The sequence below is a fragment of the Terrapene carolina genome, unplaced genomic scaffold, assembly GCF_002925995.2.
Source record: "Terrapene carolina triunguis isolate 2854851 unplaced genomic scaffold, T_m_triunguis-2.0 Scaffold374, whole genome shotgun sequence".
Classification (NCBI taxonomy): domain Eukaryota; kingdom Metazoa; phylum Chordata; order Testudines; family Emydidae; genus Terrapene; species Terrapene triunguis.
This window is the reverse complement of record NW_020664725.1, coordinates 17,090,024-17,108,457: the sequence shown is the minus strand read 5'-3', so window position 1 is coordinate 17,108,457 and position 18,434 is coordinate 17,090,024. Positions and strand designations below refer to the sequence as shown.

Genomic DNA, 18,434 nt, shown 5'->3' with positions numbered 1-18,434 from the left:
GTCAGTGGCTGTGGCAAGGACTGCGTGCCAGATAAACTCTGTGGTGGGTCAGATCAGAGCGCTTTACAGCACGTGGCTATGTGTTAGGAACATGAATCCTGGCAGGGGAGGTGGTGGCTGGGGCCAGGACACCTCTTAGCGGCCATTTCCGGGACTTGCAGTTGTACATGCTCTCATGTATCATGTGTGTGCTTAGCGTGGGTTCCCATGACTGACTGTAAGAAGGGCTGGGTGAATCTCCCGTAGCCCTGTGGGGTGAGCCCCCAACAGCCCAGCTCTGAGGGTAGGTCTGTGCAGAGAGAGCAAGCGCATTTATCTGGGCATCCCAGACACCACCCCCTGCCCCCACCCTGACATCCCTCTGAAGCCGCTTTGCAGTTGGGAGGAAGCTGTTGTCCGCAGCCCAGCCTGGCCTCGGCTGGGCTCAGGTCCCCGAGCTGAGGTCCGACGTGGGTGTGTTGTCTTACTGCCTCGTGTGTGTGTGGCTCTCTCCTAGGTACCATACCCCCAATCAAATCTGCTCAGGGGGAGGGGGACGACGTGAAGAAGCTTTTCACCATCGCCTGCCCTGTGATCCTGGCCACGCTCGGGGTGGCCCTGCTCTTCATCATCCGGAAGAAGAGGAAGGAGAAGCGTCTGAAGAGATTGCGAGGTGAGGTGTGAGCCCGGCCTCCTGTGCCCCACTGAACGGACGTAGCATGAGAGTCGGTCCTGAAGCGCATGGCAGAGCCATAGCCGGTTGGGAGGAAGGGATCTAGCAGGCAGGCAGGCAGAGTGAACAAGGTAGGCTCAGGAAGCATTGTGGTAGTTGCCTGAGCTTTGTTAATATTTTGGGTGGGTTTGTTGGGAGCTGATTAGTTTACACTAACGAGCGTTAGGTCTCGCTGGAGTTTTCCTGGAAGGCAGGCCTTGCGGTTCTTTAATGGCATACACTACCTTTGATGGTTGCAGTTAAACACCTTTGGGCTTTAGAGGGTTTGACCATGGCCAGCCGTGTTCCCAAGTGGTGTTTGTAACTTGCATCTGCAGTTTGGCATATGGCGGGGCAGGAGAGGGACTTGGGGGCGCTCTCTCCCTACAAAGTCCAGCCTGCACTTTCACTGCTTTGGGCAGGGTTCCCTGCCCTTTTCCCCACCCAGTCCCCAAAGCATAGACAGATGGTTAATGAAACGGAAAACTTTGATGGGGGGGGGCGGGTTCAGTTAACATGGATTAAACACATTGGAACAGTTAATAGGAGACAATAGATTTCTAGCGGAAAGCAGGAAGTATGGGCAACAGCCCTGCAAAGGCAGGGGAGATGGTATTTGACAGAAGAATCTGTAAGCTGCTCTGCCGTGACAGTGGTAGGTATGGGAGTAGACGACAGACAAACAAAGTGCCCTCATGAGTTTTTGAAGCTCTAAAGTCTGTGATCATCCATTTCAGTGTAGATCTTAGTTTAGATCCTGGAGGCTCTCTTGGGCATTGGATTGTGTTGCTCTTTAAAAGCATGCACCGAACAAGGCTGAATTTTGGTTGGATGGGTGAGGCCAAGAGCTTCATTGACTGGAAGGATTTTAAAAAAAAAAAATTAGCAAACTAGTTTGGTCAGGTACTTAGAAAATAACTGTGCCTATTATCGTAGTTGGATGGCAGGATACTGTGATTGTACACACCTTACACTAGAATTAATGTTGACCGTGTCTGTGTGCATGTTCTGTACCCTCCCGCCTAGCATATCACACAGAAGGCTGTTCTAGAAACTTGCCTTCGCACACAGGGACACGCCCCAGCCCATGCATCCATCTGCAGTGGGAACAGAGTCTATCTTCCGACCTTTTTGTGGCTCTCTTACAAATGTCTCTCGCTTTTGTATTGCAGATGCAAAGAGCTTGGCAGAAATGCTAATAAGGTGAGTGAGCAGCACCACCTTTTCCAGTGTAAGAACCTGTCTCGCTTGCCGGTGGAGTTCGTGGCACCAGAGCGCACCCTCAGCGTGTGTCTACATATGCTGCAGTCGCACCTCCCACTTGCAGTGTAGACAGACCCACAGTGATCGGGGGTGTCACTTCCAAGCCTCCTTTTCTAATGCCGCTTGAAAGCAGGTGTAGCCAGTGGCTGCCGCTGGCCCCCCTATTCTGACAGCAGACAAATGTTGCCTGAGAAGTGGCCCTGTGGTGCTGTCTACCAGATGGGGGTGTTTGAGTCTGGGATCATACCCAGCATTGACCCTGCAGGCGGGAGGCTGCCCTGAGGAAGAGAGGATAGAGGTGGTGCCCTGACAGGCGCCGAAGCCCAGCGCTGTGTGACTCGCCTCACAGTCCTGCCTGCTCATTTGGGGTAGCGTGAGCACCCAGCGCTGCAGGGATTGGATCCCTGTGATGATGGAGCACAGCAAAGACCCTATTTTACCCACTAATTGGGGATTTGAGGGCTTCATAACATTGAATATCTCCCAGTGACAGCAGCGGGTCTTGTGCGTCACTTTCTGCTCGTCTTTCAAAGCACGGCAGAGCGATTTCCAATACGTGGCAGGTGTCGGAATGTGATGGGGTGGCGACTTGTTCTTCACCCACAGCCCTTTTGTGTGGTACCCCCCCAGCAGGAAGAAAGGGGTCGTAGAGCTGGTCGCCGGTAAGGCTGTCAGTGAAGTGGAGGCTCTACTATATTCATTGGCTTCTCTCTTCTCTGCAGCAAGAATAACCGGAGCTTTGACACACCAGTGAAAGGGCCCCCCCAGGGGCCTCGGCTGCACATCGATATTCCTCGTGTCCAGCTGCTCATTGAGGACAAGGAGGGCATCAAGCAGTTGGGTGAGTGGGGCTCTTGCCTCAGATCTAATGGCACTCGGCCTTGTTACAGTTTAAAGGATGGCTGAGCAAACCACCCTTCCCTGCTGAGGGCCACGGCGGCACCTTTCCAATAGCCCCACAGGCTCCTGGCTGGGTCCAGTTGGAGTGTTGCAGGCCGGGACGCACTCCTGCTCATTCGCTAGAGACGAGGGCAGCGGCAGCAAGCACTGTGAGATGGGACAGGCGTGGCCATACTTTGGGAGAACCCACAGAAGGGCCCTTGGGGAAGAGAATCTTTCCCCTGCTATGCTTCTGGCCAGGGAAATACTATTCCCAGGTGGAGATCTGCCTGCCCTGGCTTCTGAGTGCCAGCTCCCCATGCCAAGAGCCCATCCTGGCCAGGGCATGTACTGGAGGGTCTCTCGCCACCCCACCTCCAATCTCCTTGTATTTATTCCATCTTCAGCCAAGTTGCCAATACCGCTTGGGATCGTTCTCACACTCTAGTTCTGGGGGGGGACTGGGTTGGAAGCTGAGAGGGGCCCTCAGGACAGAGGCTGGGAGGCGCCTCTGCCTTCCTCCTTCCCGGGCATGAAATGGGGGCAAGTGCCACTTCCCTGGCCCTGCACCATACAGCACAGGAGGAGCTGAGCGAAGCCCCAGGTCTCTTGTGTGTATTGAGCCTGAGGGAATTCCCCCAAGCAGCGAAGCCAGAGATGGGTCTGGCAGGGAGTTACTGTCAAGGGGGTCAGGACAGCGTGGGCTGGTGATGCTGGTTACTTGCCACAGAAGTGTCTGTGGAGCTGTCTGAGCTCAGTTCCCAAACTCTCCTCCTTGCAGGGGATGATAAAGCTACAATACCAGTGACAGACACAGAGTTCAGCCAAGCTGTGACTCCCCAGAGCTTCTGCACTGGGGTATCCTTGCACCATCCAGCTCTGATACAGAACACCGGACCCTTGATCGACATGTCTGACATTCGACCCGGAACCAGTAAGTCCCCGAGGCTGTTCGCTGCCTGAGTACCCCTGAGTACCATTGAGCTGAGCGTTGTAAGGGGGCTGTCTCCTCCCAGACCAGCTTGGGTGGAGTTAGGCAGCCTCTGAGTGTGCCTACTGGATCCAGCCCCTGCAGGGCCGGGCCATGCCTATGTGCCCTGCTTTGAGAATCCTTAGGCATGAGATGGAGATGGGGCTCGCCAGAGGTGGCAATAGATGTGCTCAGAGGCACCTAGAGAACTATTAGAGCACAAACTTAGGTGTAGTTGGGGGATTGCAGTGGTGCCTAAAAGTGGGAGCTAGGCACCTCAGCCGCTGTGTGGCTTTGCGTGCCCATCTTTGCACCTCCAAAATCTATGCATGGGGCCCATACTGAGCTCACTCACTCATTCTCAGTTCAAGCCCCAGCTCAGCTCTGGCTGCCTCAGCACTGTCTGTAGCTTGCTGTATTGTAGGAACGGGGAGACTCTCTACCCTCAAATTGTACTGCAGACGCTGTACTGAGTCTTCATCAGGCATCCCACGCCAATTGGGCTGTGTTTGCATTTTAGAGCACTTTAAAGTGAAACGCAGGTCAGATGGCAGGAGAGGAAGTGAGTTGTACCTCAGGAGCCCCTTCACCATCCCCCCCCAACTTGTACCACGCATGGGACCCACAGCCTACTACTAGCATGCACATTTCCACGACACACTGATGGGCTGTGAACTTTAGAGCACTTTGCACATCTTCTTTTAAACAGAAATGCTACTGTAGCCTGTGTGTGTCTCAGGTGGCTGTTGGCATTTCTTGTCTTCCTCACAGCAGCACAACCGCATAGAACGAAAGTGAAAATCTAATACTGCCTGGATTACTGGGGGTTGGAGCTTTGGGTGGATCATGTCAGGCAAGGCTAGGGTGATACGTCCTACGTGAATACTGCCCATTTCCCCCCCCTGACTTTGTGCCAAAGAAAAGTGATTTCTTCCCATCCCAAGAACAAGTGTGAAATACCAGCTGTGGTGTGTGTCAGTAACCTAACTGCACCCTGTCCTTTATAAGCCTGCTCCTATTACCGAACGTGGTGGTGCTGCCGCCTGCTCCAGAAGCCACCCTCCCCTTTGTGCATTGTGGCTGTGAGAGCTCCCGTGCAACAAATGCAATTGTGACAGGGACGAGTGCAGCAGCAGCAGGGCATTGAACAGACAGATTCTGAGGGGGAGTGAAAATGTTTAACTATTTGCAAATTACTGTCACTCAGTATACCTCAAAGGGGTGTTACATTAGACATTCAGGAGCTCATAGTTAGATGTAGGGTTACATGGTTATATTTTGTTATTCACACAAGACCTTCTGCTAAGAGTTATTACTGTTATGTAAATAGTGTACATGGATTGTCTTTGTATTTAGTGATGATAATTCCAGTTGCTTTAGACTTATGTCTCCAGCTGAGCAGATAACATCAACAATATATCCTTTATAATGAGAAGACAGGGAGTCTAAATATGTGCATAAACTTCATAAAAATATCAGACAGAAAGTAAGTTTCTCAAATCTGTCCATTCTACAAATGACGACAAATATTTTGATGTTTGTATCATGTTATACAAGTGACTACAGACTCTTGCTCTAATAGAAGACAAAAAAGCACAGGAAAATGCATAAAATATATCATTTGGAGCTAAGCATTTTCCAGACTTTCCAAAGAACTATTTTGAGTACTTAATTGCATTATCAATTGTATTTAGAAGTGTTCTGCCAATTTGCCACCAGTTATGGCTCTTTTTCTGATTTTTTTCAGATTGGATGCCTGATAATGTTTAAACATCCATGCTGGTGATGACCACTAGATATGTGCCTAACATGTGGTAGCAATCAACTTGTTGTAGCTGATGAGTTACCCCTTAGTGCCCCAAATGGGTCAGGGCTGGTAAAGGACAGACACTTACTTATGTCTGTTGGTGGACAGATGTCTAGCAATATACACAGACATACATCTGTTTGCACCTGTGTCTAGCTGTAGACACACATGTCCACCCTGTAGCCAGGTGGGTCCCAGGGAGGCTCTGTTTGCCTCAAGAGAGCACATCTTTCTCAATTCTCAGAGAACAAATCCAACTTTTGTACTTCAGACCCAGTTTCCCGTAAGAGCGTGAAATCTGCGCACAGCACCCGGAACAGGTACTCCAGCCAATGGACTCTCACCAAATGCCAGGCGTCTACTCCGGCACGTACTCTTACATCAGACTGGAGGACTGTGGGATCCCAGCATGGAATTACAGTCACAGAGAGTGACAGCTACAGCGCCAGTTTATCTCAGGATACGGGTGAGTTGGCAGGATGGGGAATGTGGTGGTGGGGATTGCTGCCTGAGGGAAGGCCAGGTGGCTGGCACACCTAGTGGAGCAAGAGAGAAACCAGAGGCAGCAGCACTGCTCAGCTACCCACTTACTCACTCCTGGGAGCAGCTTCTGCCCCACCCACCATCTCTCCAGCAGGAAACAGCCCAGGGTATCCAGAGACAGCCTCCTGCCACCCATCTTCCAGACTGAGCATGCTCTGCAGCAGGGTGGAGTTGATTTAAATCGTCAGTCAGGAAGACTCGATTTAATCACGGATTTCTACATAAAAGTGCATTTGTGTTGGTTGTTATAACCTTAATACATATTCTTCACAACTCAGAGATAGATGTAGCTTTCATTTTTAGAAGGGACATGCTATACATTTTTAAAAACTTTTCAGATTAGTTTTACAGCTATATCATTTATAAAAGGTAATTGAAGTCATTGGGAGGTGAACTATCTCCAGGTCAACAGGTTAATCATTAATATTTGGAGGATTTTCTTGCCATGCCGTATTAGGAGGAGAACATCACTGGGCAGACATTTAAATTGTTTTATTTAACAGCAAACATATAATAATTTAACAAAACAAGCATATATGAATCTTTGAATTTAGTTAAACATTCAAGCTTGTTAAAGAGTTAAATGAAAATCTTTAAAACAAAAATTAAATCCATGGTCAGCCACGGCAGCATGAGAAATGTAAAATATTGGCTTCTGCAGCTAACTCGGCTGTCTTCATCTTCCTGTTTGTTCATCATCTGGAAAAGAAAAACAAGCTTTCCTATGTCCCAACTGATTTCTCCATTTGGAATGAATTAGTCCAAAGGAGGAAAATCGTCTTTCGGCACTGGTAGAAGAAACTACTGCTGTTAAAATGTGAGATCATCACTTCAGTGGTCTCTGAAGCCAAGTGCTTGTGTGACTTTCTGTAAAACATCATCAGCAAATGTATATTTATTTCATGCTTAACTCTAAAGTTTATTATAGTTGGCAGTATGGAGGGGTGATTGCTAGGTGCCTATGTCATAGCCAACTCCTCTTCTTCAGCAGTTAAGGTCTGACCCTGGTACCATGTATAGAAAATATTTGCAAGAAAATGAGCTGGAGCTGGTGCTTGTCCCATTTATTTGTTTTGTTTAATGCTTGTAATTTAACTCTGTTGTAGCATAATTCTCTTTTTAAGCCCTCACTCAGTTCCTTCCAAACGTCAACAATAAAACAGCTATTTTCCCAACATTTTGGTCAAGGCTACAGAAATTGGCTTCAGGGTACTTAGCGTGTGTTCAACATTTCTCTTAAGCCCAATGTTGTGAACCTTGGCTGTGACTGGGCCATCTATTTTTTTCATGATTTTGTTCACAAAATGTCACCAGATTAGGCCAGTTCTTGATACAGTGCTCAAAACAGTTCACTACTGAGTTCCATTGCAGGTCTTGTGGGAGAGTTAGCTTAGTTCCTCCTAGAGTGGCTGTTACAGAAGTATTCTGTAACTTAGAATCATAGAATATCAGGGTTGGATGGGACCTCATCTAGTCCAATTCCCAAACTAAATCATCCCAGCCAGGGCTTAAAAGCCTCTCAGGATGGAGATTCCACCACCTCCCTAGGTAACCCATTCCAGTGCTTCACCACCCTCCTTGTGGAAAAGGTTTTCTAATAGCCAACCTAAAGTTCCTGCACTGCATGTTGGGACTATTGCTCTTTGTTCTGTCACTGCAGAGAATGGGCTAGTGCCATCCTCTTTGGAACCCCCCCCCCTCATTCTTCCCTTCTGAAACTAAACAAGCCCAGTTCCCTTGGCCTCTCCTCATAAGTCATGTGCTCCAGCCCCCTAATCAGTTTTGTTGCCTGCTGCTGGACTCTCTTCAATTTTTCCACATCCTTCTTGTAGTTTGGGGCCCAAAACTGGACACAGTATTCCAGATGAGGCCTCCCCAATGCCGAATAGAGGGGAACGATCACGTTCCTTGATCTGCTGGCAATGCTCCTACTTATACAGGCCAAAATGCCATTAGCCTTCTTGGCAACAAGGGCACACTGTTGACTCATATCCAGCTTCTGGTCCACTGTAACCTCCAGGTCCCCTTCTGCAGAACTGCCACTTAGCCAGTTGGTCCCTAGTCTGTAGTGGTGCATGGGATTCTTCTGTCCTAAGTAAGTGCAGGACTCTGCACTTTGTCCTTGTTGAATCTCATTGGATTTATTTTGGCCCGTCTTCTAATTTGTCCTGTCTAGGTCCCTGTGTATCCTATCCCTACCCTGCAGTGTATGGACTGTTCCTCCCAGTTTAGAGTCACCTGCAAACTTGCTGAGGGTGTAGTCTATGCTATCCTCCAGATCATTAATGAAACTATTGAACAAAACCGGCCCCAGGAGCAATACTTGGGGCAGTCTGCTTGAGATTGGCTGCCAACTAGATGTGGAGCCATTAATCATTACCTAGCTGTCTGTCTGCCTTGTAGTCCATTCATCCAGCCCATATTTCTTAAACTTGCTGGCCAGAATACTGTGGGAAGAGTGTATTGACAGTACACTTCTTGGCTTTCCTGGTCAGGATGGCAGATTGATGACTCAGTCCCCCATAGGAGGGAGTCTCTGACCACCACCACCTGCTGCCTGGGAGTGGTGGTTGTGGAACTCCCATCCCTAGGACAGTGCAGCTTCTATTGGTGGAGTCTCCATCTGCTTCCTTCCCTCAGATGATCATGTAGGTGGCACTCTGCATTAGGACCTGTGGTGAGAACATGGAAGGGGGTGCTCACCTGTAGCTGCAGTGCTGGTACATGGATGCTCTTCTGTTGTCTTTTGGAAGTCACATGCTGCCAAGTGTCTTCACTGTCCTCCTGTTCCTGCTGGGCAGCCTGCTTGGCTTCCTCGGAATGTTGTCCTGGACAGATGTCAGGATATGTATCTGTAGGTGCATCTTCATGTTCTCTCATGCAACAAAGGCTTGATACTTGTTTCTCTAGTTCTTGAACTGTCTCTACCACTAGGGAGACAAGCTTGTGCTTTGCTTTGGCCATAGTTGCCTCTGTCCTGTGGAAGAAAGACACATGTGGCACAGCAGTTGATTGAAAGAAGGGAGATGATATGGATGTGAGCTAAGAGTGTCCTCACCTGTTGCAGCTGCTACTGGGAGAAGCCTGTAAGATGAAAGAGTCAGTGGGCCCTCCCTGGGCAGATGACCTGTGGTAGCCTCTCTGCTGAGTGCTGCCCAGGTGTGTTTCAGCTGGCTAGATGCCGGAGTCCTGGCTCACAGCCCCACCCAGCAGTCTATCATTCAGCCCATGGAAGGCCCATGTGGAACACAGCACTGCAATGTCTCAGTTCCTAAATGCTCTTCCGTGGTGCTGAAACAAATGCTGGATTGTTTGAAGCAAGGGGCAGGTTCTGGCCCCCCTGGCCTCCCTGTTAAACTCCCTTGTAAACTCCCCTGTTTGCCATCCCTGTTCGCACGCTCCTCTGGTCGCTTAGGGGCGGGCTCCTTATAGTCCCAGTGGCCCTGCCCCCTGGGAAGGGGCTGATGGGTGCTATTAGGCTTAGTGCTCACAGCCTTGCCTGGCTGGCTGCTTGGCTCGGCATTGGCTCAAGCAGAGCACACTACAGACAAGATTCTTGCCCTAAGGGTCACATAATCACTCCTCCATCACCTGCGGCCCTCCCTCTCAAAACACCATTCCTACAACATTGGCCTTTCTGTCTGGAACACTGAAGTCTTTGGGTAGGAGGTGCATCAACTGAGCATGCAGCCATGGGGGGTTAGCTCAGGACTCTCCTCTAAACAACTGCTTCTCATCTTGGATACATTTGCAGCATTGTCTGTGACCAGGCTACATACTAGACATTTGCCTTCTCCCCACACTTTGTTATAGCTTTTCTTGCTGCTACTTGTAAACAGTCTGCCGTGTGTGCATTTCCTGATGTCTCAATTGGTTCTGTAAAAAAGACATTCCCTCCTTTCATTGTCACACAAGCACCTACAACCAGATCAGTGTGGACATGTCTCCACCCATCAAGCCTCAGGTTGACAACTTCACCATCTAGCCCTTTCATACACTGCTCAATTTCTCTTTCGGATATTTTATCCAGCAGTCTGTCTGTGACATCTGCTCTGTTGGGTGGACTGTATCCCAGTCTTAACAGCCAAACCACATTAATGAAGTGAGGGTTCTCTATCATTCAGCACAGAAAGTTCCTGGTATAAACAAACCAGGAACATTTTCCAGCACTTACCTCTTTCTGTGATCTCCTAATTCTTTGCACAAACATTTCTACGGTTCTTTCTGGGTGATGGAGAGTTCATTTTCTTTTTGCTACACAGGATATACAATGGCACTGACTGCAACACTATCATTGGCAGACAACTCTGAAACTATACAAAATGACAGTAGCCATGAAGGGTGGATACTGTACGTTGTACGTTGAGGACAGATTCTTCTCAACATAAGTCAATGCAGTTAATTATCATCATACTGCTCATTACATGCACTGACACTCAGTACCACCATTTTAGATAGATAAAAAATAAATAGCTGAACTAGACAGATCTTCCTTTTACAATTTCACCTTTAGAGAAACAAACAACTAACAATATCTTTTGCTCACACATGACAATTCAAGGATAGTCCAGAAGGAAGACAGACAGACAGTCCTTAAGAAAGTATGAAATAAAAAAAAGGTTACCAGCCTGAAGATCCTGCATGTTCCTTCCACCAGCTTCAACACAGCTTCCACCAGAGAAGAAATACTTCTCGTGACATTGTTTCATTCAGACAACCAGGCCTTGCATTTCTTTGCTGCACTGTTTGCATTTTACACACACACACACACACACACACACACACACACACACACACACACCCCTGTCTTACCCACAGGTAGAGGAACTTCATTGAAATAATCCCAAACTGGATCTCTTCCTTTTACTGCCTGCTACCATTATAGGTTTTCCCTTCTAGTGGGAGAATGGTGGGGTAGATCACAAATCAATGAAGGCTACACTCAGAAAGACCAAGACTTCTGGAATATGCTGCCCAAACAAAACAGTTTGCCTTTTGTTTCTACTGCCTGTCTCTCCCTTCTCACATTTATCACCAGACTCCTTGTCCAGATCTATTTCACCCCTTGAACTCTTGGAAACTTTGCACTTTTAGAGACAGGTAAGGGATTGACTCTGTGTACACCAATTTGCAGAGGGACAATAGAGTTGAGGTCTATTATTTCTCCCCTCTATATATTATTTACTTTTGCTGCTAACAAGCATGTTATCTCAGGAGTCACAAAGCCACAGTTTGAAAACTTCAAAACTAAGCATCTCTGAGGGTATCTTCTAGACTGAGCCCCAGTGGTAGATAGAAAGATTAACCTCAATCTATACGGAAGGCCCTGGAACCCCATAAAATTGGGTCCCTAGTCCATGAACTATTAGAACTCATTTACAAAACTTTTCTTACACATTACATGAATATATTGTCTCATACTATAGAATTAGAACTTATAATCCCTATTCCATGATATCTTTGACCTATAATGTATCTATCTTAATTTAAACTCTCTAGATAAAATGCCTTTTGAAGAAAAAAGCCTGTCAAACAATTCTGATTTAAATTAAAAAGAATTTTTTTATCATTGACTTTTATCCACCCTGCTCTGCGGTCAGTATCCCAAGCAGCTGGGGCATGCACCACTGATGCCTGTGGGCAGCATGACACACACATTCCCATCCATTCTCACAAGGGACAAGCTTGCTTACTAATGGAGAACACTACATCAAATTTTGACATTTTGTTTTTCTATAAACTACACAGAAAGGTGTATCTGTTGTGTTTTGTTTGGTTAAATAAAAACAAACAAATGCGTCACTTATTTGTGTATCATTTAAACTACATGTTGTGCAGATAACCCAAAACACTCTCACAAATAAGGATACATCCTTTTAAAAAATACATACCAAACCAACATTAACATATTTTAGTGGGGTTTGAGATTCTGTGTGGGTTTTTTATAGTAACATATAAAGTTTTGAAACACTGCAGACTGCTTCATTTTAATACAGTTGTTTCAAACACAATTTAGTCAAAATCAGCCAATTCTAAGTAGCTGCACCCTCAGCATTCTGCACCAGTGCCACCTCCCCCCTGCCCAGATTGGATTGATTGCCTACCTTGTTTTCAGACAAAGGGCGGAACAGCATGGTGTCTACAGAGAGCGCCTCATCCACCTACGAGGAGCTGGCACGAGCCTATGAGCACGCCAAGCTCGAGGAGCAATTGCAGCACGCCAAGTTCGAGATCACAGAGTGCTTCATCTCCGATAGCTCTTCCGACCAAATGACCACGGGGACCAATGAGAACGCAGACAGCATGACGTCCATGAGCACCCCGTCCGAGCCCGGTATCTGCAGGTTCACCGCCTCCCCGCCCAAGCCACAGGACAGCGACAGAGGCAAGAACGTGGCAGTGCCCATCCCACACAGAGCTAACAAGAGTAAGTATCCCTCGGATGGCTGAGCGCCCCCATCACCTATGCAGGACTGAGGCTGCAGCGTGGTTCCTACAACCACCGAGGTCCCAGCCCCTGAGAGCTAGTGCTCAGCATGGCACTGTCACTGCAGAGCACACACACGGCCCTCCTCCAGGTTGGTTTTCAAGCAGCCCTGCTGTGTCGACCAACCAGGGCGGCCCGTGTGAGTCTGGTAGCAGGGCAGGTGTGGCCCCGTCTGGAACACAAGTGCTCACCTACATTTGCTGCTACTGTCTGTTCCATGATTCTCTTGGTAGCTAGAACAGAAAACAGGGCTTATTTTACACAAGAGTTTGACCGCTATTTCCCAGTCTCTAAGGGCTCAGAGGGGAAATGATTTCTTACCGCAGAACGTGTCATCTCAGTGTTACCCCGCTACGCTCTCAGCCTTTCTAAGGACAAACTGAAGCATGGATGACCACTAGACAGAGCTGCTGCTCTCAAAAGGAGGGAAGTACCACTGACCCTATTGCTGTCATCTCAGTTGCACACACCTACCTAATCCTTTGCAGCTGTTAACTTAGAGCCTTCAGGTTCACACTGTGATCAATGCTTACTAAGCCCACTTTCCTTTCTCCCCACTAGCCTGACATGTCTGTTACAAGGTTTATTATACACCGATGATCCCTGGTAATTTACCGTTTGTGGTGTTATGTATTGGGTGCTGCTTTCAGTCCTCGCCTCTGAAATTCTAAGTTCGTTATAGTCAGAGACAAGAGGAGTCAGGGGGCTGGAGACATCCAGTGATGAGGAAAGGTTAAGGGCTCAGTCCTGCAAACACTGCCACCCCTGACCCCACCTTCTTGGAGCTCCATGGGACACCACAGCTATTACTCCCCCATCCATAAATATTTGTAGAATTGGGCCCTAGAAGAGCAAATGAATTTGTTTGGCTGAGTGGGGACACAGGTGAATCTCAGCACCAGAGGTTTATCCTCATAGCCCACAATTCATTAGGATACGGAACAAAGTCTTATTAATTATGATTGGATGGACTCAACCCTGCATTCACAGGGAGCTGGGCAAGATGAGCCAGTAGCGTCACACCCCACTCTAACCTTTCTCTTGTGCATTTAGGGACTGACCTTTGGATCCTATGGGGGCAGCTGCAGCCTTGCTAGCTTCACGCAGTGCATTTCCGGATAGGGCTCATGCCACTCCAAGTTGCTGAGAGATGGTGGCCAGTTTTCTGTTTTACTTGTTACTGAGCTATAGCTGCTTCCAGGTGCTGAACTCTAGAGAATTCATATTGGGGACAGGGTTGGTATTCTCTCCTAACCCTCACTCCAGCTTCAGCATTCACCAGACCTGCATCTGCTGGGATCTGTGAAAGAGCCGCCTGCATTTGCATTACTTCCTGATCTACAATCTCCAGAAGGAGGCAAGACATAAAGGGACCCCTACTGTCCTAGACCCCCTCTTCTGCCTTTGCAGTGATTGGGGCATGGGTTTCCTCCTTTCCACCCCTCCTCTGACAGCTGCTGGGCTGGGGGAGGCTAGAATGAAAGGATCCTCTGGAACCTCAGCCATGACGCCCATGAGCAGAATAAGAGAAAAGGGACTCCAGCCCCAGCATCTGTCTTCCCCCTTCAGCTATCGCTATTTCAATTGCATTTCAGCAGCAGAGGCCCCTTAGTTCTCAACCTTCAGTTTCCTCCTGATAACGCTACTTTACATCAGGGTGGATTCATCAGCTAGCAGGCGTTCCCAAAATTATAAAGAGAGACTCCTGCTCATTCTGCAATGGAACAATATTTAAGACTCCAAGCAGTCTTATGACAGCTGCAGCCACTAAAAACACAGAGGGGCTATCCCAAAGGTACAGCAAGAGACGGCAAATAACTCTTTGCATGGTTTGTAATTTCCTTACACTTTCCTCACCATTACTGGGCAGGGAGAGCAGCCAAATGTTTGTTAGATACTTCCTCTCTTTACAGCATGGGTTCTTTATTCATCTTCAGAGATGAGAGTATCAAATAGTGGTGCACATAAAGAACAGAGATCTGTCCTCTCTGATCCTGATAAGAAAAGAGCAAAGGCAGAGCGGGGTTCCTGGGGTGAAAGCGCGCACAAACCAGTTGTGCCTGTGGAGAAAGAGGAGAGCTATAAAGAGCGAAAGACAAACAGGCACTTGTTCTCAGGCACACACGGGTCAGTCAGTACCCTGGCTTCCCACACTCTATGCGAAACTGCTAGGCATTTCAAGCACCTTACCTCTGTCTTTGTTCCCTGCAGGCGATTACTGCAACCTTCCCTTGTACATGAAATCAGAAGCATTCTTCCGCAAGCCTGACATCCACGATCCTTGTCCAGTGGTCCCGCCCAGGGAAGCCTCCATCCGAAACCTAGCCAGGGCTTATCACACGCAAGCGAGGCATCTGACGCTAGACCCAGGCAGCAAGCCTTTGGGCCTGCCACACCCGGGCTCCTCCACAACTACTTTACCTCAAAGAACTCTCACCATGCCTGTCTCAGCAAACTCCGCTTCTGCTACTGTTGCTGCTGCTTCTGCTCCTGCCGCCGATCCCACTGCTGCCACCAGCGCTGAGCCACGCATGCCCACACACACCAAAATGGGAGGCTCTAGAGACTCTTTACTAGAAATGAGCACATCCGGTATAGGGAGATCTCAAAAACAAGGGGCTGGAGCATACTCCAAATCCTACACTCTTGTGTAGGAAACTAGAAAACCAATTTAAAAAAACTGCTGGTTTCCTGCATTATTTATATTGAAATAAAATAAACTCTTGTACATAATGAACTCTTTTGTATAAATGAAACTATTTTCTTCTTCTCCAGAACTGAAAAAGAAGCCAGGGCACAAAGAATTTGATGTTACAGATTTAAAAAATATATATATGTGATCTGATATATATATTTCACATCTATTTGAAAGGGGCACAAAGAGACTCAGCGATTTTTTCCCTGATATTATTGGTGGTTTTGAAAAGCAAATTCTCAAAGACATTGCATGCTGTTTACTGTTCTGAAAACAACAGGAGTTGCTTTGATTTGCAAATGCTTATGTGTTAATACCTTTTTCTATGAAAAAACCCAGCGCCGTGTGCAATAAAAGTTATGTTTATATGTTGGAGTTTTCCACTTGATTCAAGCCTCAGGATTGCACTAGAAGTGGACTGGGTTGGGAGAAGAGCTCAAAATTGCTGAGAGAAGGGTTTAGTGCTCTTGGCAGTTTGCACATCTGCCTAAAAACCGTGGCTGTAACATTTTAGCCAGGACACGAAGCCTGCAGGGAGGCATGGAATGGAGAGACACAAGCCAATCCATCACAGATCAGCAGGAGCCTCTTCCCCATCCCGTGCTGGCCAGAGGGCAAGTGTCAGGCCACCTGGGGGCACCAGAAATTGCGAGGGCATACGCTTTCTTGCCTACCTTTTGTCTTGCTTCTCGGTAGTAGCTGTGAGCCTGCAGCAGGGAACGGAGCCGGCACATCACCTGTCTGCAGACATAGTGCCCCAGTGGCTCCGAGTCAGCTGGGCAAACTCACTGAGGAAGAAAGGACACTGCCAGATATGTACGAGGCTTGGCAGCCTGGCTATGGTCCAAGTCCTGTAAAGGCATGTGCCAGGGCAGCATCCTATGACTTCAAGAGGACTCCATGTAGGAATGGGTCCGAACTGGGTACGGGCGAACCTCAAAGATACGAACACCAGAGTTACAGACTTACCGGTCAATCAGACACCCTCTGGGACTGGAAGTAATCAGGCAACAGCAGAGAGAGACACACAAAGCAAATACTTCACTGCCTTGAGGCTTTAGCCCTGGTACTCAGGGCTTCAACGGGGGCGGGGAGGGGGTCATGGCTTCAGCCCCCCCAGGGGTGCCAGTTTCAGCCCCAGCGCTCCCTCCATAGCCAAAGCCCCGAAGCCCAGTGCTCCCCACCCCCACCTGAAACCAGGAGTGGAGCTGTGGGGAGCCCCGAGCCCCCCACGGGGCAGAAGCCCCAGTGTCCCCCCAGGTCTAAAGCCCTGAGCCATGGTGCTTCCAAGGCTCAGAAGCCCTGACACCCACCTGACACTCCAAGAGGCTGAAGTCCATAACACCTTGTTCAGAGTTACGGACAAGTTCCATTTCTGAGGTTCTGCTGTAGTTCTCATTTGACACCAGAGGAGGTGCAGCGTGTGAAGTCCAGTGCTGTTCTAGCCGCCCTATCCGAGTAGTGCTGCTGTGCACGGCTCTCCTCCCTCTCTGCAGACAGAGCTGCTCTTCCAGAGCAAGGACCTGGACTCTTGCAACCCTTTCCTTCCTCTCAACAGGAGCGAGCGAGCTGGCTACACAAGCGAATGAGATGCCAAACGTGTAACGTTCTTCATCCGAGAGAAAAGATGCACGTGTGACATGGGATTATTACGGTCCAGGAGAAGAGCTTTTAAAAAAAAAAAAAATCCTGGCTACAGTTATTTGGGAGATGACATTTTCTACATTTCCTTACACAGTCAATAGATTTTTAGTCTTTCTGTAGAACCTAATTTTCCAAGGGCAGTTTGTCTCTGAAACACAGATTAGAGTGTAACTATTTACATTCCATACACAGGACAATGGAGCTTGGTTCCTATCTAGAACATTCCAACAGTATTTTAGATTCTGCTTTGGGATGGATGCTGCTAGCAGCTGCCAAGAGAGCCCTTTGATCACTTCGAGCAGGCGGGGTACTGGGTTTGGCTAGAGGAGGAGCGGGTTGGCAGGAGCTGAAGGGAGATCCCCTTCACAGGTGGGGGCTTGGCCAGGATAGCTTGAGAGGCAGCCTGTGTGAGGACAGGCTGAACCTGGGGAGGAAAATGGAGGATGCTGCAGGTGCTCCACCAGACCCAGCAGGCAGAGCATCAAGCCCCACTGGGATGGCAGGCATTTGGAGAGTTCCTGGAGGAGCAGACCCCCGTACAACAGCAGTTATTACAGACTCTGATAAGTCCCACCACGGGGAAGGGAAGTCGAGGGGGGCTGGGCCCGGGGAGGATCCCATTGCCTTTGTACTGACTTTCAAAAGAACTGCTGCTGGTGTGGGCTGGGGTAGAGCATTGTGGGCATATGGTTAGCCCTTACCTGTCAGGAGAAGCCCAAGTGCTTACCTGGCATTGAGCAAAGAGCAGGCCAAGAACTATGAGGTGTTACATGCGGCTATATTTAACCATGTAGGTTTGTGTCAGCCAAAGGATACTGGCAAAAATATAGGGCAGCCAGGTGGACGTATGGGGTAAGGCCCAGAGCATTTGCACAGATTGGGCCAACTATTGGCTGAGGCAAGATGTGGAAGTGGTCCTGGATGCTGTGATATTACGCAGAGCCTTCCACTAGGGTCTGGGTTAGGAGACACCAACCAGAGACGATGGAGACAGTGGCAAAATTGGCCGAGGAGCGTTCCAAGGAAAGCAGCTTGTCTGACACCAGCAGGGGAAGGAGGCAGGTGAGATGCCTCAAGCAGTAGGACCTGCAAGCGTGGGACAGGAAGGCCACTTGGCCAGACAGGGTAGAACTTGCTTGCAGCGCAGGGGGAAAAGGCCACATGGAGTGGGACAGCTCCTATACGGAACAGGGTCTGGGGGAACGTTGTGGCTGGACTGGGGTGATGGGAAGCTCTCAGAAGGGCGTGAGAACTATGCCGGTAAGGGTGGGCTGGTAACCGGAGATGGGGTTATTTCTTCAGAGGCCAGTTACTCACTCTTGCAGAGCAGGCTGGTTACATTGCAGTGGTTTTCGGAGGGGTACATGCTCTAGGAATGGAGCGCCTTCTCCAGCAGCATCATCCCAGTAGAGGTGTGCAGGAGGGTCAGTCCCCCCATCCCGTGGTTGTGGGGAC

At 48.7% G+C, this 18,434-nt stretch overlaps 1 protein-coding gene across 1 annotated transcript in view; it reads left to right on the top strand.

The window, feature by feature from the left end:
• The window catches only part of DSCAML1 (DS cell adhesion molecule like 1), a 302,769-nt gene extending 287,475 nt beyond the window's left edge, over nucleotides 1-15,294 (top strand). Inside the window, exons 27-33 of the mRNA XM_029912905.1 lie at nucleotides 497-652; nucleotides 1,864-1,894; nucleotides 2,677-2,795; nucleotides 3,615-3,767; nucleotides 5,882-6,076; nucleotides 12,269-12,580; nucleotides 14,852-15,294. Coding sequence (XP_029768765.1) covers nucleotides 497-652; nucleotides 1,864-1,894; nucleotides 2,677-2,795; nucleotides 3,615-3,767; nucleotides 5,882-6,076; nucleotides 12,269-12,580; nucleotides 14,852-15,294 — 1,409 coding nt within the window. The remainder of the gene's footprint in view (nucleotides 1-496; nucleotides 653-1,863; nucleotides 1,895-2,676; nucleotides 2,796-3,614; nucleotides 3,768-5,881; nucleotides 6,077-12,268; nucleotides 12,581-14,851) is intronic.
• Nucleotides 15,295-18,434: the final 3,140 nt, after the last annotated feature.